Source organism: Haplochromis burtoni, unplaced genomic scaffold (assembly GCF_018398535.1).
Source record: "Haplochromis burtoni strain Fernald_Lab_line unplaced genomic scaffold, NCSU_Asbu1 Contig_115, whole genome shotgun sequence".
Taxonomy (NCBI): domain Eukaryota; kingdom Metazoa; phylum Chordata; class Actinopteri; order Cichliformes; family Cichlidae; genus Haplochromis; species Haplochromis burtoni.
Genome location: NW_024582476.1, coordinates 705265 through 727076, shown reverse-complemented (window position 1 = coordinate 727076; position 21812 = coordinate 705265). Strand labels below are relative to the sequence as shown.

Below are 21812 nucleotides of genomic sequence, written 5' to 3'. Positions count from 1 at the left end.
ACTCCATTTGACTTAGTCTCATCCCTTGCTTTTTAACAGCTATGATTACATAAGAGAGAAAATCAGAAAAAAAGCACAGAAGAAGAAAATGTGCTTGTGTTGCGGAGTAATGGCTGTATTGTGCAAAAAAAAGTTGTCTATTAAGTGTTCAACACTGTACAGCATTTCTAACAATTTCACACACTAATAATACGGCAATCACTCTTACACTAAGAATTCCTAAAGGGCTCGACTGAAAAAAAATGGCACTCACTCCCACACTTGCTCTCTCCTTTGCTGTTCCAAATTAACATAAACCTGAGCTCTGTCAGAGTGGCCAGTGTACTCTCAGACATCATCAGTAGTTATTTGGTTCACATGCAAATGAAGGATTACATTCTGTATATGTCGACCCCCTTATGTGCAAGCAGGGGCTGGAACATAACTTCACAAAGGAACAAAAGATCTACATTAAAAACTGGAGAAAAAAAAAGGAGGAAGAACATGCAATACTACTTTGTCAGCAAGACATTTTTTAATCATCATTTTTCAAAGGGATTTTTTTTCCTCAACAAAAGTAAGAGAAAATATGTATATGTGTATAAAAAAGATTAGATCATCTGCATGGAAAAATGTCATGAATCAAACTGAAAAGTCCAAAATGTGGATGAGATAGATGCTCAGATACAAACCTGGGTTCTTAAATTGATCCGGGCTGTGTAGGTGCTGTAGGGGGGAGTTGCAGGCGGAGGTGGCATGCTCACTGTGCAGCATCTGAGCCGCTTGGGGCCCCAGGGAGCCATAGTCAGCAAAGGAGCAGGGCCCCCCCCTCTGGTCACTGGGCGCAGAGTAAAACCCATAATCGGGGAGGCCTGGGAGATACAGTATAGGGTGGGGAGGGGGAGGGGAGGGGACTCCATCATTGTGGAAATCAACTTGTTCATTGTCATAGTCAAAGTGTCCAGATTGATAAGCATAGCTCGATGGTGCTTTACACCATTTTAAGGTCACATCCTTATATTTTGTCTGCTTTAGTTGGCCCTCCCTGCCCTCCCTCCCCAGCAGCTCCTGCCATGTGGCCAGACCCCCTGGCATATGGTCCGTGTTTGCTATGTTCAGCTATATTGTATATACACTAACTCGAAAATAATGGACGTATAAAATAATTCCATGAAAGGATATAATTAAAAACTGCTCATTAACTTAATTGAAATGGACCAAAAGCAATAAATACAAAATACACAGTAAGGCCACAGCTTTGCATAACTGACCTGTCCCAGTGTTTGTTTGCAAGCATTAATGAGTGAGCTAAAAAAAAAAAAAAAAAAAAATCTAAGAATCAGGTCAAAGCAGGTCAATACATTTCTCATTTCAAACCGACAGTTCTTACTTGACGTACCTGGAGGAAGCTTTTGTCATTTAAATGAAAAGAAACACAGAGCGCACTGATCGATAATTAATTTAAACCCCTCGTTTTTTTTGGACCAATAAAAACTGATAAGCTTTTTATGTGAATGAGATACAGACACGTTCATGTTTATTGATGATAAGAATTCTCAAGTGTACTAAGTACTCTGAGCACGTCTTAGATTGGCCTCTTCGAATTCTTTCTTTGACACAGATGGTGGATTATCAACAGTTTAGAAAATGTCATTCAGCAATAAGTCGTGCTGACATTTATTGCTTGTTCTCTTAATCTGTGGCAAGCTGCTCATATAAAGAGTGCAATTAAAAGAAACTGCTCCTTCTCACACCTCTTTGATAAGAGAGTTAATCTACTCAGGAGGGACTGAGATTGGTGACACCGGCTTTTCCATGCTGGGTTTCCCCTGCTGTGTGTTTGTTTTTTTATTTGGGTCCTGGAGCGAATAGCCATTCAAAACCACTTCACCTCTACCCATTCAGAGTGAGACAGTCCACTTCTGCCAAATGGAAAGTAAGCACCAGCCATGTTTCTCCCCGCCAATGCTTTTTAGCACTCTGATCTCACCACTTGTGGGCTGTCTGCCCACTCATCAAATTATAGGCTCCAAATAGGGCAGGCTTCCCACGTACGTCACATAATGCCTGACACATTGAACAAAGCTCAAGAAGCAATCATTCCATTTACTTCACTTAGAAAAATGTCACTGAAAATTGATTGGCCTTGCTAATGAGGAAAAGCTGGATCAATGGAATAATTATAATGGGGAAAAAACATTGACAATAGCACAAACCACGTTATTAGGGATTCATAAGGAATCCATTCCAAATATATCACCAGTTTAAAACGGTGCAAACTCGCCTTGTGAGTGTACAATAAAAAAAAAAAGTCACTTTCATACGATATAAAACCGACAATAAAGGCAGCTGAAAATGAACCATATTGTAATCAGTGTGATCTTGTGAAGTAGCAGCATTAGGAAGGTGTAGATGACATGCACACTCTCGAGTAGATGTAGGTGATTTGCTGGATTTAGGTTGATAATTACTGTTATTATTGTTTAGACAAAACTGACATTAAACTACGGTATTAGGGCTACTGAAGCAAAAATAGTGTTAAAAGCAATCAGCTGAAGTGGGTGCATCTTTAAACCTGTGGTCAGGGTTGACATGAAAAATAACGAGAAGCCTTTAATTTGAGGTGAGGTTCCAACCCAGTGAGACCCTTTGTGTCTTTCTAAACAACTTTCCTGCTTACCCAGAAAACTAAAGTTTTATGTGAACAGAAGACTTTTTTTGCTCACTGGGAAGAAAATTTGTTCAAACGTGACAACTGCAACCACCAGTTGCAGCCAGAGGTCTTAAAATGATGTTGGATGATACTAAAAGAAGCTCACGACAACAATAAATGGAAAACTGCAACACAACAGGCCAAAAAACATACAACAATCAACTGGGTTGAGGATCAGATGCAGATCCATACAGTTTATCATTCATTAAAAAAAGAAGAAGAAAAAACCCAAACACATGCCAAGGACAATAAACACCAATCTTATGCAATTTAGCCTTTAAAAGTATCAATTACCACAAACTGGGCAGGGCTCGTTAGAGAAAAATAAGGGAATAAGGCGCTGCAAATACTGGCAAATAAAATCTGAAACATTTAGAGCTCGCTGTTGGTGAGGGAGGCTCAGGTAGGAAACTGGCTTTGTTTGGCACAGGGGCACAACAGAGACACAAACATGCAGGCCCACACTCGCAAAGCCATATATTTTCATCAGTGGCTATCTGATCTGTTATGCAGGACGAGAATGGGCAGAGTGTGCCCACAGCTGCATGAGTATCACCGATCATATCGCTGTGCCTCAGACCGTCCCACTATTAATATTCACACAATCTATCCAGAACAATGGGCCTTTCTTGGACTCCTTTTTTCCACTGGCCACTAATTGGATGTAATTACTCATCTACAAAACAAATGAGCGTGTTGAGGTTGCCTTGGAGACTATATCAGGGGACCCAGCAGTGCGAATCGTTCGCAGGGCTTCATTTATACTGATAATTATCTCCCCTGCCCCCACCCTCCTTCCCTTCTGCCCTCAGTGACCAAAACCGGCTGTGAGGCGATAGAGAGGGGAGTGTCTTGCAGTCATCTGTTACTGACATCATTGGGGTGGCTCTCTTTAAGTGGATAAATGCCCTGTTCTCAGTCCCACTTTGCCAGGTGACTGCCTTTAAGGAGGAATCACAAACCTTGAAAGTAGTCTTCTTTTTTCCCCCCACAAGTTGGAAAATAAAAGAACCCCATAATCAGACTGATGATAAAATATGGCCTCGTGGGTCTTCAGGATGTGAAAAGGTTTACCAGGAGTCTTTGTCGAGTTTGGGATCATTCTCATTTTAAAACCAGAGGAAAACACTTTGTCCACATCTTCTAATGTGCAAGGGTTCGCTAAAAGGCCTCTGTTTGGAATTCTGATCGTCACCAAAATATTGACTTTTCATGTGCAAGAAGCTTTGAATATACATGAACATATCTGTTATTTACGCAGTCAACAAATACCAGGCATCGGGGAATATAAAAATCTATCACCAAGTTCTGCAAATAGAAATTTTCATGCAGCCACTCCTCCCTTTCCCTTGCGGCACCAGCAAGATTCCTCGGTGGCCATCAAACCACATCACTCTGCAGAAGATGTCAATAAACCTGACATGCTGCTTCTCAAATTAGCTTTGAATTTTAGAGCTACCATAATTAGCTTTTCCATTTTCACCAATGTCATTTAAAAATAGCGTGAAAGAAACTAACAGCTCTTTTGCTGTCTAGCCTTGCTTTCACTTTCCATTTGAAATAATCTTTTCTGAATGAATGGCTGAGTAATTAACAGCACTAGACACCCTTTTCAGAGAGCACAGACATTTCATAAATAATACATATTTAATGTCTTGTCATTTTGTGTTCAGAGAAGCTTGGCTAATGAATTTTAACAGATGATTTCTTCTTGCATTTACTCACCCATACTGAGGCCTCTGTTTTCTTTACTTTTCATTTTATGCCTGCTCTTGCCTTTTCTTGCCACTCGTTCCCGTAACGGGCAAACTCAACAGAGATATGGATTTACCTTGGGGAACGACTTGTGGAAAGTGCCAAGCGCCAAGAGAAAGTGTGAGCGCAGAATCACGGGCAAAACAATGTGCAACAGAGAAAGAAATCCGCTTGCAATAATTTGCAGCAGCAAAGCCCAGACAGGCCATGCTAAATGATTTTAATGCAGATTTTAACCTGTGAGGGATCGGGTCTGGTTGGGACTGAGAAAGGGCGCTCGGTTATCGACAGTCGGCGCAGATTATCCCATCGTGAGCAGCCCCAGAGCTGACAGCGCTGGCCTTTTGGCTAAACACATTTTTTTCAAACATGTCTGGTCAGGCTTAAGTGGTCTGAAGAAATCTAAGACTCTCTGTGAGTGAAATCTGAGCGCGATGCTGGCTACGTCTAATGGTCATTTAGACACAGAGGGAAGAATATATGAATAAATCAAAGAGGAACCGACTCTTAGAGCAATGCTTACTCAGAGATTGTACGTTAATGGGTTGCTAAATCTCACATCCATTTATTTCACGTGTTATTGTTAGGGTGGAAAAGACTGCAGATGCTACTTTTGTCTGCTCCCTCGTTCACAAAGGACCATCACAGCAGGGTCGCATGTCTGAGTTTGCAGTTTTACTCCGGATGCCCTTACCAACACAACTCTAAGGGGATTTTTGTCTCTGACTGGAAGTAAACCAGCAACCTTTCATTTGCACATGAACATGTAAACCACTACAGTATGTAGCCACACAGTGTGGAGAAAACTATGCGCTTCTTTTTGCAAAGTAAGCATTCTGCAGTGTTCTGCAATAACCACATAATGCACTATCGTATCGAACACATACTATATTTCTAAGCTGAAGTCACAGAACTGACAGAAAAATACCTTCCTAACATTAAGTTTTCTTTGAAGAGTGTGTTATGTATGCAGCCCCTGGAGGGCAGAGCGGTGATGTCCCCGAAGGCCTGTGCCTGTAACCTCAGAGCATCTGCTCCCCACAGCTGTGAACCACCGCTTTGTGGTGGAGGTGCAAAGGGACGCTTTGCCCTCCCTGATGTGTCAAATCTTTCCCTGGGCCTTAGACAAAAACCCGAGCAGGATGGGCTTGGCATGCCTGCTCATGTTATTTTGCAGCAAATACATGTAAAGTGCTTCTGGCCTCAGAGCTGAGCTCTGCAGATTAGCATCTGGGACAAATGGACCCATGCTCACTAAGAGCCAGACTGATTAAGCCTCGTGCACATAGCCAGTCCTACTCTCCTCTCAGGCACTGCAGAAGATCACAGAGCTTGTTGGGAGGAAATTGATAATAATCTTAACTTGGAAATGACTGTCACTTTTCCTTTCTTTTAATCGCTGGGAAATAAAAGAGGTGGAAGGAGAAGTGAGATGAGAAAACGTGAGATCAGAACAAAGAAGAGGAGCAGCTAACTGAGGGGAGGAATGGGTTTTAAATGATGTGACGACTATCCTAAATCCCAATAAAACTGGCAGGGCCACCTCTGCAATTTATACTGCAGCACAATTTATTCATAGGGCTGGCCACAGCCACTCTATTTCAGTTTCGAGCACCTGAGTCAAGTCAGACATACTGTACATAGCAAGTACCCAGACCTGTAAATGCAGTTAGATGTGCTTTGTGTACACTGCAGGTAGAGCCGAGATCTGAGACTGACATTTGAGCTTCTCAGAAAGCTCAGAGGGACTCAGGAAAACACTCAACCAGAGTACACTGGGACCTTTGAAGTTCCCTGGACTGTCAGAACCATCTGCATCAGTTGCATTTTCTCAGTTTTCATCTGACAGCGCACAGGAGATTTCACATAAGTCTACTTTAAAATGGAGAAAGAGTACCACAATGAGGAGGAAAGAAGACCTTAAAAAGAATGGCTAAATTACTAACTTTCTCCACGTGTTTTATTTGTTAGATATCCATTTATAATATTCAGAGTGATGTTCTCAGCGTGCATTTCAATGGTCAGGTTGTTGTTGACATGTATGTCTAATTTTTACCATTCAGTTCCCCAATAAACCACCTGTCGGTCTCAATAACTGTGGCAACAATGGCTCTTTTTCTCTATTTACTGGTTTGTTCTTCACATACACAGCAGAGGTTAAAGTGTACGTGTTTAAAATACAGGCAAATAAGTAATTTCCTCAATGTTAGCTTTAATATACAGATGCTCAGCCTTTCCAACTGCTACAATACGACTGCCTTTTAAAACCTCCACTGGCACCCAGTCATAGCTTGATACCAGCCTAAAAATCCAAGTATGGACTGGCACCTTTCCACCTCCAGGCAATGGTAAACTCTGTCAAGTAGCCACATCTCTCTGATCTACCTCTCGCCTGAAGCTAGTTTCTCAAACGTCCCCAAAAACACACATCAAGACTACCCCTCAAGCGTTGTTGCACTTGAGAGGTGCAAGATACTACCTGATGGGGATCAGAGTAGCAAAAAAAACCACCTCTTCAAATGCACACCAAACACCAACCTTTTGCAAAAAAACCCATTTGGAATTACACCAATCACTGCTTTTGCTTTTTATTAGCCTGTCTGAGTAGTAACCGTTAACTCTGTGTTTTATTTCCCCCCCCTGCTGACTGGCAGTTTTTATTGCCTGGAAACAGGCAAAAAAGGTAGTGCAGTAGTGTTAAAATATATAGTGCAAAAAAAATAAGATTAAGCAATAAAACACATGGTAATAGATCAAAGAAAAAGTGGCACAGGCCCACTTAGCTGTGTCTATGGTTTCCTACAGGAAGTAGGCCACTGCCATCCAAAATACACCTTGTCATCAGCAGTGGTCTGTCGCACAGAGAGAGGTCAGCATGCTGTCATTCTGTCTGCTGAGCACTGGGAGTCGGGCGAAAGTGCCCTCTGTCACTGATGGAAAATGTCTTCCTCATTTTCACAACACTCTCTTTGTGTATCGCTGCCAATCTCCAAACAAGCCTCGACCTACACAAAAAGCTTTCCTGTAGCATTCTACTTATATCTCGTGATTATCAAGTGTGCATTTTTACTTTTATTTAAAGCCTGTGGCATCCGGTTCAGGTGAAATATCATCGCCAATTCTTCTCTCCTCCTGGGTCAAAGTCCACAAGCACATATATAATATGTGGTGCTCTATGGAAACTGTAGGTGGAGTCAAAGCACATGGAATCCACATGTACGTCTGCACTAAACGTGGAGAATTTAGCAAAAATGAAAGCAAGAGCATTGCTATTCCTGGACTGACACCCCGGGCCGAGCGTGCTGCAAATTAAATGTTACGACGGGATGGAGATGCAGCAACGTTCCCAGATGACACAAACAGAGAGGAAGGTCAAGTCTAAACAACCTGTGTCCTCTGTTTGGTTTGTGTCTGCGCAGAGAGGAGAGCACTCCATGTATTATTCCACGCTGCGTGTTAATGGCGTCATCTTGAGGACTTCTAATAAATCATTTGCGACTCAGAGCCACGAGATGGAGAGCTGCTCTCGTTGGATCGTCAAGAGGCATTTGTTAAGTTTTTCTCCCGAGAACAGAGCGGATACTAAATGGCAACAATAAAACAGAATACAGCTGTTTTAGATCTGCTGACATTTTATGAGCTCAGTCAAATTATGCTCATATTCCACATTTTGCTGCTGTTATTATTGTTGTTCCATTTTCTGCTTTTCAGACACATTCTGCCATTTTTCTAAAGAGTTCTCCTTAAACTGTCTCGTGGCTGTTTAAGTACTCTAAAACAGGCCCATGATGTCACTGTTTTTCACTCTGACACCCCTCCCCCTTCGCCCCTGTTCATAATCATTTACTTGTCTCCCTTCCATTTGCAGCTGTCAGAATTAAACTGTACATAATAGCTGCCATCACGTCTCTTGCTTCCTGGCTGCTGCTAACCCCAAATCAACATTCCTGCTTCTTAGTGATGTTCATTGCAATTGTTGGTTAAGTTCTTTGTTTTCAAAATACAAAATCAAATAGCTTGATGTGAGAGAAAGAGCATCTGATTGGCTTCCAGTGTTCCCTCTGTTGATTTGAATTAAGTTCAAATGAGAAGAAGAGCGTGAGCTTGCTTGTCTGCATTCGTGTGTGCGTGCGTGCAGGTAGTGTGCGCCCGTACTGTAGCTGTCAGTGTGCTCATGTGCAATAGTGTGCATTTCACATCACAGCACATGTCATTAAACACCAATTGTCTCCTGACTTTATATCTGTAAGCCACTGCACAAACCAGGCAACATCTGAGTTACAATTAAAACACATTTGCTCCAACAAGCTTCAAATAGTATGTCTGATTAGGAAAGACAGTTTTTCCTCACTGCCTGGAGGCTGTGTGTTCAGTCAGGGGAGCTATTATTGACAGCTATTGAATGATCTACAGTTGTAAGGGTGGGGGAAAAAACAGGATGTCTAAATGAAGCCGACAAGTTGATCAATGCTGTTTAAGACAGAAAGAAACTTGCATCCTGTTTTTTTGGTACAAATCTCTTGGCAGATATTCATCTGCTTGCGAATGGGGTGTGTGCTGTCAGAACGCTTTCCTCGAGTGCGTGTGTACTTAAAGTTGATCTCTACAAGCAGGCAGCTAAAGCACCGACTAATCTTTCCAATTTCCCTATTAAACGTCTGTATTTACAGATATAGAGCAACACAGGATAAGCTGACGTTCGTAAAGAACCGACACAACGGTGATCACAAAGGCACCCGAGGTTCACGGTGCTTTGATGATCAGGTTGTAAGAAAAGTGTCTGGGAAAAAAAATGACTGCCATTACTGTACTCCACTGCTTTCTCCTCATTTATTTCTTTTAAGAGACAATCCACCATTAGACCAAACATTACGCAACTTAGTTTAACCTAAATGAAAAATATCTGGACGAGGCAAAGGAAAATGTCCATTCGGGTAGTTTAATACTGAGACAAACTGGAAATTCATTACCTAGCTTCATGGGTTACAATATTCTCAATTTTTGAATCTGAAAATATTTATAGACATACTCTGAGAAGAAGATATTAAGGAAAGACTTTTTTATTTGCCCTAAGCTGCTTTAAGATCAGATTTTCTTGCATGTGTAACCATTTCTTATTAATGCTAAAACCCTGAGAGCTTCGAGTACAGATGTTTTAGACCGCGGATCGCCTCTTCATTAAGGTTTTGCTTCAGAAATTTCCTCCTGGGAAGACTTTTACTGTCTCAAAAGTAAACAGAGCTATGTTATCATACATGAGCAGAATTCATATTAAAATTTGTCGTGCTTTGTCATCAGCCCTTAAAAATCTTCCAGATGAGAGAATTGGAATTAAAGCTGCCGGTTCATGTTTTAGAGGGATCTGGAGCGGCTAGGGCTATGTCTGAAAGGATGTGTATGTAGATATTTTGGATTAAATATGTATGTGAGCCTAAATTCAAAATGTTGCCAAGTGTGTTGGGGGCTGAGGGAACTATGTCTATGGGGAGAAGCAGAGCAGGAGAAGTTGAAGAGAGCAGCAGCCACACAGAACATGGACAGAGCGTTTACCTGGCCCTGTGCTCTGTGGGTACGCCAAGTAGCCGCCTCTTCCACGGGCCCCCCTACCTGAGCCACGCGCTGCCGCTACTGCCGCCGCCGCCACCGGTCCATATGCTGTCGCTGGGAAGCCTGCAGGCACATATACACACACATATACACACGCACATCACTTCGTGCACAGAGATGAGTACCTCCCAAAGCTACAGGAGAATGTTGATACCAGTGCTGAGCTACAGGATAAAACTATAGCTTTCACAGACAGGGGCTCGTGTTAGGTCGACATCTGTCAGCAGTCTCCTACAGAACACAGAGTGAGATTCAAAACCCCGCAGACCTGCTCGATCCACACACACAGAAACAAAACGATAGCCACGAGCAACTCACGGAATAAAACGAGCTGGGAAAAAATAGAGACACATAGGTCAGCTCTGTCAAATCCAACCTGGCACGTGAGAAGGTTGAGATTTTAAACAAATCACCTAATAACTCAAATAAACAATCTCCAAATTGTTTCATATACACAACATTTGATTTTTATGTATTCGAAATGTCATGTTTAGCAATATAATCCACATGCTCTTACTGTAAAGACTATATCTTTGGACTCATACAGAAAAATATGCTGATGACGATACATGTAAGAATGAATATATGAAAAATGTATGACTTCAAACTATATAAAGGTACATTTCTGCAAATGTGTAGGACTGTATTCAGCTACAGCACAAACCCGTGTAAGATCTCTGATTACATTAGTGGAGGAATTTGGCTCTGGGGGTGTTTATGTCACATGCTTTGGATGAAAGATTATAGCCACTTCTGAGCTGCATAGACATGGGCATAATGGCCCTACCTCTGGGGACCATCCCTGCATTTTGTTCGGGAGTGCTCCCAATTACAGTGAGTGTCTATGGAATCAGAATAATCCACTGTAATGCAGTCCACATTTTGATTTTTGATTTTTTTTGTCTGGCTATTCAGGTGGAACATATGTAGCAGAGAAAAACATTTCCCACAATCAGACGAAGGCATCTCTTGGATGATTTGTCACTCAGAGATTTCCATCTGTGAGCTTATGTGAAGACTGAAGAAGTCTTTTGTGTTTGTTTATTCTCATGTAAATACTTTACTGATGTAAACATTTATACCCCGACGCTGAGATTCTTTAAGCTCGCCACTTTAAAGCACATCTACAGCATACACTCACTCAGAAATCAGGCAGTTTGTGATACACTAATAAAATCAAGGCTTTAATTCCATGCAAATATAAATCCACTTTTAAAGGGTCTGATTATTCCAACAAATATCAGCCTAATAATCAGACTGTAATTAAGCCAACACAGTATCTGTGAATTGTAATTACATTGTTGGCCTTAATGAACACAGTAGCTAGAGGTGGCTGACAGAGACTAGTCCATGCCCAGGGCTTGGGCTCTCAGCACAGGAATGGCATGTCATTAGTATGGGTGATGAGATTCCTCACTCTGGGCTCAACACCTTCTATGCCTAATCAGCCTCCTAAAATTATCTCCACAGGAAATGCTTTCCTCACTAGCAAAGAAATGATCTCCAAATTCCCTCAATTGGATTTTTTCTTGATTTTTCCCCTCCTCCTTTAGTTGATATGTGTGCATGTGTGTTTTTTGTGTGTTCTGGCTATATTCTGGAGACTGTGGTTTAGACATTACAAAATGGCACAAGATACCTCAGAGGATTATTTTTTTTGAATGCTGTAGAGGTGAGAGGAGCACCAGCGGGTGACCTATTTTCCGAGCCAGCCTTGTACTGCTATTCCACGAAGAGGGACTCACACAAAAGACTGATGAGACAGAGGGAGGGATGGGGGGAGGTGAGAGGGCAGGGTCAGATGAGCTGCAGCCAAAGAGAAAAACACATAGCTTTTCATCAGCCGCCCGAGAAGGAGGTAATTCACAACTCTGTCGACACAATATGACCATGAATGTGCGAGTTGGGTGTGAGGTGCCATCATGCTGCGACTGGTAGGCAGGTGAAGAAGAAAAAGAAATGCCACTTTTCCCCCGACTATCTAACAGCTCAGGAGAGAATAACAGACTGAGGTAGCATGGTGAAAGGAGAAAAAGGACACACAAAAGACAACAAAAAAGGCAACTTAAATCCACCCCGCCTACGCTACTGCAGCCGCAGCACACCTGAAAACGACTCCAAGAGCTAATCTCCGCCTCTTTTCACTAAAACACAAATCGACTCTGAAGCTATGCTAATGACGGCCATGCACCCCTGAATTTCCACTTACAATGTCCCTCATGGTTGATGTGCACAACAGTGCACTCTCCACCTCTTTCTCTCTCGCTCCCTTTTTCCTAAGTGCTGAATCTATCTTCCCCTCACTGCCATTGTCATGACACCCCCAATAGACCCACTGGCTTGGAAGTTAGTTGCGGGCAAAGTTGTGGTGAGAGATTAACTTTGCAGGATTAGGTGGGTTAATTAATAGATGGCTGCTGCTCATTGTTTTGTGCTCACGCTGTAAGAAGCCACCCAAGAGAAGCGCTGCAGCATTAAATCAATTTCATGGCCCTTTTATTACTGAGGAGATAAAGCCAATATTTAGCTTTCTATTCTTCACAATTATTGGGCCCCTGCTTTGCCACTTGAGTGGCTGCGCTTGGCTGGGGACAAGGACACATCTGTTTATGAGCTGTGGAGGCCCGGGGGCCTTGGTGTCCGGACTCCAGGGAACTGTCCTCAGCTTTCGCTCCTCACAGAAATTCAGCCTTCCTCGAGAATGCTTCCTCGAGAAGGAAGAAAGATTAGACCTAAAGAAAGATGAGGACTTTCAAAACTGCCAGACGCTGGCTCTTGCTAAACAAAAGGATTGCATGGTCTCAAATATTTATATGTACAACTACAGTTTGTCAAAACTCCTTAGTTATTATTCTCTGTAGTAATGCTAACTTAAAGTCTTACCTGACCATGCAAGTCTTTCCTTTAGAACTTTCACATTAACTTCTAATAATTTCTTCTGCTTGAACTGCCACCATGATATACAGCATGTAAACATATCATTCACTGCATAAAATGAACTTTTGGTTAAAGGAACTCAGTAAACAGAATACCATATCAAATACGTCACATCATTGGATCTATGCTGAAGGTGCAAAACGTGGATCCAGAGCACTATACTTTACTACTTTATGTCTATGAAGTGGCATTTTTCTTGGGTGCACGGCAGCTCCTCTTCTAGCTGCACCTGTATTTTGTGAGTCTCTGTGAAGTTGACTGTACTGAAGTAGGTGGAGAGGCGCAGTAGGGGCAGTGTCAGCGGTGATCAAACTGCACAGTGCAATTTTTCTGTCAAGGATTTCTGGGATTTTTGCTTGTTGGAGTCTGGGTCAACAGTTTTGTTTTTTCTATTACAAACTGTCAAAGCCCTTTAACAGTAATATGATATCCAGCAAAGGAGAAAAAAATTAGGAGAAGTGGTTAGTAAAATTAATTCTCGCCACTACTAAAAACACTGATGTGCCTCTTTTTGCCTGATGTTGCCATGTTTTCAAGCTGACCCTAAGTCAGTTGATTCATGCTGACTCTTAAATATCGATCTATCCAGACAATACTCTTTTTTCGACTTGATCTCGACTTAACCAATGCGCCATTTCTGATACATCTCTGCAGATCTTTTCTGGCACACTGCCTTTCTTGCCACAGACTCACTTTCTGAACCCATTACTCAGAGAACGTCACAATGAAAAGTTGTTGCATTATGCATCAATAAGGTCCTATTTATGTCCTACTAGTCTGACAACAGCTTGACTGATGTTAATGTAATCTGCACTGTTCTTTGGCCCAAAACTGCCAGCAGCAGCTCCCCTGTCATTGACAAAGCAGCTCCATCAGTCACAGAGCACTCTCCTCATTTCTCCTATAAGAAGAGTGTCAACTGACTAATGCACAGGAGGAACCCAGGGACGGAGGATGCTTCTATGGATATGGATCAAATATGCTCAAACTTTAAAATCTTTATGAAACTGAAAACTATTAAAACCAACAACACTATAACTTAATTTTTAAGTGGAAATCTAAAATGCTGTCAATACAATATATAAACATGGTCTCTTTAGAAAGTGTTAGTATTGCTCTGCATCAGTGTTTTCAAGATTTTAACATTAAATTTGGGATTAGACAAGCAGCTAACCAGGATTAGCTCGCTGGCTAGCAGACTTTTCATGCTAAGATGCTTAACGCAGTAGCTTGGTTCGACAAAAGGGGCCGGCGAACAAGGCTTTCAGCCTGCTACAGCCGATTTCGGAGGGCAGACAGAAGGAGTAAGACAGATGAACAGCGAAGAGCGCTGACGAGTGAGACAGATGAACCGAGAATACCAGCACACATCAGTAGAAGACAAAGAGAGGAAAGGACAAAGATAATGAGAAATAGAGGGAGACATAAGGCCAGGACTCTGGTGTGCCATTCATTTTCATGGAATTCTGGTTTGAAAAAACCCCCCATAAATCTCCTCATTTAGGTAAATACAGAAACAGAGCAATAAAATGACACATTTGATTTAGTGTTAATAAAGTGAAGGTTTAACAAGAAAAAAAATCTCATGCAAATTAAAAAAACAATCTTCCTTTTCAAAATATTCAATTATTGATTAATTGCCACTTAAGAAGGCCAAAAATACATTACATTATATACATTAAAATACAATATATGTCTTAACAGTAGTTTTAGTAATGTATGGATTGCATCATTTTAAAATGCAGTAAATTGCCTGGTGTGAACCACCTGTATGCTTTAACTCTCCTTCCGCGCTGCACATCTCTGATAAATTGCTGCATTAATTTTAAGGCCAAAACCAACTTTTACAAACAGGTACGAGAGCGCAGACTATCATTAGCATCACAGTGGATTCCTTTTTCACACATCGGGTTTAAACAAGTAGGAAAACCTTAAATTTATGGAATTCACACAGTAGTATAGACTACTTTTTTGGTAGTGCTTCAATAACCATGAGGTTGATGAGTGATAGCTGATAAGTTACACACCCACACACATTTATCAAGTTAACGCTGGTAGAACACACTCTGTATGGTTGAAAGGTTAAAAAACAGCTTGAAAAAATATTCCCCTCTAAGGTACGAGGCCAGGACTGAAAATGATTTAAAAAGCAGCCAATATTCAAAGAACAACTTTGAAACTACTTCAAAAAGCCTGCAGAGCACTAAAAAAGGAAAAACTAGATGAAAGTATGGCCTTTCTAATCCAAAATATAAAGAAATTATGGGTCGCTTCAAAGTTCAAGGAAATCTTACAAATAAATCAAAATATTAAGTTGCATTAAGGACATGTCCATAATTCAAACAGAGGTGAAGAAGTAACAACCCAGAAAACAAGAGGCTAAATAATTATAAAACAATAATAATATATTAAATAAATAATAAGAATAAATTTAAAAAATAGCTGAAAGCAGCAATTTTCATCTGCACTTTAATCTAAAATTGATCTGCTGTAAAGTTGGGCGAAATTTAGGAGAATATTTCTACATTTGAAGCGTAAATGTAAACCGTTCAACAGATTTGGAGTAAAGAAAGTAGATGAAGAATGTGTGTCTCTGTAATTTTAGGTTGAACTTCCTTTTTGATTGATGCTGATTCTCATCAAAACTAACCTGATTTTGTAATTACCTAAGCAAACAAACAATCACATGTTATGGACACATGGAGGAGAGGTGTAACATGGCCAAAGAAAGCCTGGTGAAGCCTGATCATTTTCTTCTGTGAAACTGGGTATAAGCGTTTTGGTGGCAGATGGGCTCAGAGTGGCCTTCTGGTTATGTTTCTGAATTGCATTTGCATCATTTGAGTGTTGTTGAGTTTTTTTATTTAGTTTATTCAGAATAAATTTGGTTTAGCTGATGCTCAGCGCTGCTTTGCATAGAGGGGTCTACACTGCTCAGTAGTTTGTATGTCTTAAATCAGGGGTGTCAAACTCAAATACACAGTGGGCCAAAATTCAAAACTGGAACAAAGTCGCGGGCTAACATTAATATTTATTGAAAAAAAAAAATCTTCCTCCAGATTTAAGAATGAATCTCTCCTTATGGACTCAAACTTTGCTGAAAAACTAAATATGGAACAAACAACGCTTAATACTAAACAATATATATATATTAGCTGTATAATACCAGTAGGCCAGCTCTAATAATAATTTGTAATTAGGCTGCGGGCCAAATTTGGCCCGCGGGCCAGAGTTTGACACCTATGTCTTAATAATAAAAAGGATGACTCATGGAAGAGATCTTAGCAAATTCATTGCAAAATAAAGAAAAGGAAATTGTAAATGAGCTATAAGAAGTTCACTGTAAGACACTAAGAAGTACAACAGAAGTTGTAGCAGGGCCAGTGAAGCACACGGCTGCCTTGTCATGGGTTGAGGGAGGCATTCTGTCAGAAATGGAAAACTGACTCCACTACACATTTTGCTTCATCAATAACATTTGATAAGATATAGAGAAACATATAGAGACAAATAAACAAAACAAAAAGAAAGAAAATATTTATCAAAGTTACCAAAGAGACAGCCACCTAGCAAGACATCTTTTCATCTCCAGACTGACAAGTGTCCTATTGTTGTCATCCGTCAGTGTGACTTTGTTGTTGTTGAAAGCATCTCTGGGTTGTTGTTATCAAAGGCATAAATCACAGAGCTGGAGAGAGCCAGGTGGCTTTCATATGAACTGCTGCACACATGCTCACGTCTCACCTCTCCTCTGATCAGAGGAGACCTACAGTACACACAGAGAGTTCCCCTCGCTTACAATGCAGAGGCTAGGGTCTGGAAATGAGCCAGAGAGACAGAGAGAAAGAGCATTTACATGCACACAAGTAATTCAATTATAACCAGACTAATGCAATACACATATTATTGCAACTCTCATGTAAACACCTTAACCAGGTTATCTTACTCACATTAAAGTCCTAATCAGAGTAAGCATAACTTGATTAACAGAGCTGGGTTGCATGTCAGTCATTCAAATTAATCTCGCCGTGTTTATGTCTGGTGTCTTTCAATGCTTGGAATCGGTGCATGCGCCACAAAGGACAAAGGAGAACACAGAGCTCCACGACGAAGGTTTCAAACAGAATCGTTACAGGATGAAAGAATTAAACAGGTAAATAATCACTTAGATGATGCTCCATCGAACCCTAAGCCAGATAAGTGGTTAGGAAACTTGATGGGATATTGGATGGATGGAGAAATAGTTACACAGACAGTGACAGAGTTTCTTGCCTTATTGTCTTATAATGCCTTATTCCTTCCATCTGTTATTTCCCTACAGCTATTTCCCTTAGGTCTACAGGCTAGTATCTTAGTATCTAGTAACATTTTCTTGGATCAGCTGATTTGTAACAGATAGTCTAGTGTGAAAGCTTAATAAAATGACATTTTTTCAAATGGCAGTCTGCAAATATTACTGGTACTTTGTTCGCTCTGGCAGAGTACAGTCCCAGCATTTGTTGCCAATTGTTGTCTGTTTATATTTTTCTCTTGATAAGCGGTATATCACAAGTTATGTTGCCTTGGTTGGTTTCAGTCTACCCACCCAGAGTCATTTTGGAAAGTGAAACAGAACTGAGAGGTCCCAGAATAATTCACATTTGCTCATTTGCCTGGCAAAACTAGGCTATAAAAAGCCTACAGCATCAATAAAAGACATATTCTAAAAAAACAAGTTTTCAAAATCAAATATCTCAGCTGAATTTAACGATTCAAAATTCATGTTTACAAACTAAATGCAGGGAAGCGAATCTTGCACCGGTGCCACATAGTATAGCTGCATCCAGCTTTGTTTAGTCTATTATGGAGCCAGCTCAATAAAACAATATTAAAGTAAGAGGTGACATGTTAAAAATAGCAGTGTGCATCTATAGGCTCAAATCCTTATCGTCAAAAGCAACTGGAGTTACACTCTGGCATAGGATTGACTATAAGTGGATTTTAATCGTGTGATGCATTCATGCACTGTTTAAGTGTTTCAGTCACTATACAAATGCCAGTAATGACAGATCATCAAACAGCTGATATCATAATATAATATAAGCAGTTAGACTTTACTGTGTACTTTTCCTGATGTTCACAAAATGACACATTTTCCAAAGTAGGTGCATGCATTCACAGTGTCTAAAAGATTTAAAGGTATAAAATTGGGAGAACAGTCAGTCAGTCACATAAAAAATAAATGGTTTAAATATTTGAACACATTTTGACAATTTTGTAATTCTGCAATGTGGTGCAGAGATTAGAAATGTTGGATTTGAAGTTTCCTCAGGTCTTGGTGATTCCAAGTTGGCTGCAGATCTTAAATAGATACAGCATTGCGTGGTCAGTATGACCCAGTTTTGAACCTTTTTTTTAAAGGTCAGATTTTGGAAACAGACTGCTCTCTGTAAAGTAAAAACCACAGGGTACAAAATAAGCACCGCCTGTCAAGTGGTACAATGAGGTAATTTATTTTTGAGAGTGCACAGTTATGACAATAAAAGAGAGTGATGACAGGATAGTCCGGTGCCTCCTCCAAAGGGGAAAAATGAGTTGCAACACAGCACTGAATGATATGCTTTAGAGAGGATTTAAAAATGGATATACACAATACCACAGGCATTCAGCATATACATACATAAAGCCTGCACTTCTTCACTGCAGACAGCAGCAATACATAGGCTCTACAACACCAAGACTGCCCACATCTCTACAGTACAAGAACAGTCAATTGCTCTGTCATATAGTCACACCTGACTTCATTTATACATCTGCGTATGTGCAGGTCAGTATATCTGCGTTTGTGTTTCCCTCTTACTTTCTTTTTTAAACCAAAGGTAATGATTTCTGTAAGTAATGAAACAATTTGGCACACTGATCCTTTGCCAATGATGGCATCTGATAGGGAAAGAAAGAGTCAATGAGAGAAGAGGAGTGAACCCAGACCTCAGCAAAGCCTGGCTTTACGCTGGTAATTGCACACGTATCTTTTGTCTTTTGACCAAATGATGAGGCCCGAGAGGAGATGCATATGTGTTAAAATTTAATCTGGGTAATCTTTCAGAGGCAAAGCAATAAAAAAAAACCCAAAATAAATAAAAATCTCAGATTCTGTTAGTCATTACTAAATCACATCTTCTCTGCCACCTGAAACAAAAACAATCTAAAATAATTTAGAACCCAACATCTTTTAATTCATAACGCACTGAAAAGACAAATCTGCAATCTCAGGAGAGCAGTGGTAAACATATAATGTATCTTTCTGTTAGGAAATTACTGCTCTTCATGAGAAGGTCAGAGGTGAGGAACGGGTGTGCTACAGACTAGCCTACTTGTGCTAGCAGTGTCTAAGTGATTTGCTCAAGGACACTTCAGTAGGGTGGATTCCTGCTGCCAAGGGGGCTCAATCCGAAGCCTTCCAGCTGAAGAGGAGTGTCCGTACCCATGCAGCCGTCTGTCAAAACTGCCCACTATCCACATTGCACACCTACAGCTTTACATATTTAGAAATCATTCATAAATTAAAAGCAGAAGAAACTGATGCAGCTGTACAACGGTGTGTGAGTGATTGTGACATTGCAATGTGATGTTATGCCGTGAGCTCAGGAAGAGCTCAGAGTCTTCTACTTCTAGTCTTTTAGCTCTCAGTGACAAGAGTGCTGTTTCTTTGTAGCTGAAGTGCATGGCAGCATAGCATCAAAGAGGACAAACTAGGCTCTTTATTGAAGTGTAGCCGCACTTTCGACCTCTTCTTTGTACTACTTCCCGTGCACTTCAGCATAAAGGAAACTGCTCCTATGCTGCACAACTGATATAAACACATTGGGCTTCCACACAAGCCTCAATATAACTCCCAGTCACTCACACACCTGCAGCAGTTAAAGATGAAGCACTGGAGAATGAAACAATAAGGGACAGAAACAATGCATTTCAAAAAACAGAAGAGAAATCTGCCAGGATAGATAAGGCAGAGACATTTAAATCCATTTGGTCGAGGAAATTGTGAAACTGGTTTTCAGAATGAGACAGGGTTTTCGGTTCACAACCTTAATACCAAGGCAGTTTAGGATAGTGACTTAAATAGAGAGAGACAGACAGGGAGGACACAGATGTCTGACCTTGCAGTAGTGCTTATGTAATGGTCTGCTTCAGTGCATTTAACTGCAGTGCTCCTTTCCAACCTAGGATCAGTAAAGGCAACATGTCTCTGCAGTCCAATCTCCTCTGACATCAGTTCTGACACTTAGAGTGTATGAAAAGGTCCTGTGAGCTCCAAGTGAATCAGTTGTTATGGCCCTGCCTGTGTGGTCCCCGTGGAGCCAATCATACTAATTAAACTAGACTACTTAAGCCTCCTCTCATTAGTGTCCAAGTAAACAGCCTTAATTTTTTATGCATTTTAATGCCCATCTCCCAGTTCTGGGGGTGGTACTGAACCGGACAGATGAATGATGAAGGGGGGTAATTTCAGGTTTTCTCAAATGAAAGAGAGTGCACTGCGTGTCATTTTATCATTCAAGTTAAATATGTGTTGGTGGATTTGAACTATGCTTCACCATATCTCGTACAGTCAAACTCGCCTTCTCAGTGATAATTCATTTAAAGGATAAAAGGATAATATGTGATATAATATGTAAACATGATTTTAAAAACCGAGCTTTTGCAGACTGATTATATTTTTGGCCAGCTCCATGGTTACACAATCTAGCACTGCTCCAGATACCAGGGGCAAGTAGGGTAAAATGTGGCATGACCCAAAAATAGGGCTGCAACACTATCACTTGATCACTGCAGAAGCAAACAATGTTTGCAGGGCTGTATGCACTGTTATAAGCATATTATACTTCATGTATACTGCATAAAGTATAGCCATCCATTAGGAAACGAGCAGTACTGAGCCACTGGAGAGCTATTAGCCCAGTCAGCAAGAGGGAACGATGGAAAGATGGAGGAAAAGGTGGAGACAGCTGGGTAGAGTCCTAGCAAGTACCAATGCGCTGGAGCTCTCAAACAGTGGGTGGCATCAAAACAACAGGAAGTAGAAAGAGAGCATGGTCTCAGAGACACACATATTGTACTCCTCAGTTTGCATCCAGGTCTGTGGTCTTTTTCTGTTCTGTTGCTGGTCTCCAGCAGCGTCCGAAGGTGGCATCCATGTACGAGGCAGGACAGCTCGAGTTTCATTTCAAGACCAGCAGCATAACAGCCGAGACATAATGAGCTTTAGAGTTGCCACTCTGCCTGTTACAGCACCTCATCTTCCCCACCGCAGGAACCTAGTCTATGGGTCTCTGTGGCAGACTGTTTGCCTGCTTCAGTGTGTGAGGATGCGTCTGCTATCCTAGGGTGAGTTAAGGCCTGGGCAAATGAGGTGAGGCTTCTTTTCCACTTTCAGGAAATAGCTAGCCTTTCAGCTTTGCCTCTGTGAGAGTGCGGTTGCTGGTTCCGCAGAGACAGATGCCCACATACTCTTGGAAACACGTGTGTGTGCATGTGACCTATGATCTGTCTGCATGTGAGCATCTGATGTAATCTGTCAGCATCCCTTTATCTACACAGGAAAGTAAAACCACACTGCCAAACAACAATAAACCAAAAAAACAAACCAAAAAACCCCACTGGTCCTCCTCTGTGCTCAGGGCATGCAGGAGGACCACTTGGTAATGTGCTGCTACACCTGATGGATGCATTCGATGGTGTCTACCTCTGACAGCAAAGCACATGTACATGAAACAGAAAGTGGGTAATGGAAAACAAAGCTGATGTGGGAGCAGTCCGGCTTTATGACTCCACACATAGA

At 41.1% G+C, this 21812-nt stretch overlaps 1 protein-coding gene across 11 annotated transcripts in view; it reads right to left on the bottom strand.

Annotated features, from left to right (window-relative positions):
• The window catches only part of msi2b (musashi RNA-binding protein 2b), a 271166-nt gene that overhangs the window by 11391 nt on the left and 237963 nt on the right, over positions 1-21812 (bottom strand). For 3 of the 11 annotated variants that reach the window (XM_005928504.2, XM_005928505.2, XM_005928503.2), the window contains exons 11-12: positions 9998-10117; positions 672-851 (exon numbers count right to left, since the gene is read on the bottom strand). The exons of 1 other annotated variant lie outside the window; for it this stretch is intronic. In XM_005928504.2, the coding sequence (XP_005928566.1) occupies positions 672-851; positions 9998-10117 (300 nt within the window). The remainder of the gene's footprint in view (positions 1-671; positions 852-9997; positions 10118-21812) is intronic. 7 more of the 11 variants (XM_005928507.2, XM_042223591.1, XM_042223592.1 and 4 more) reach the window with 4 other exon arrangements.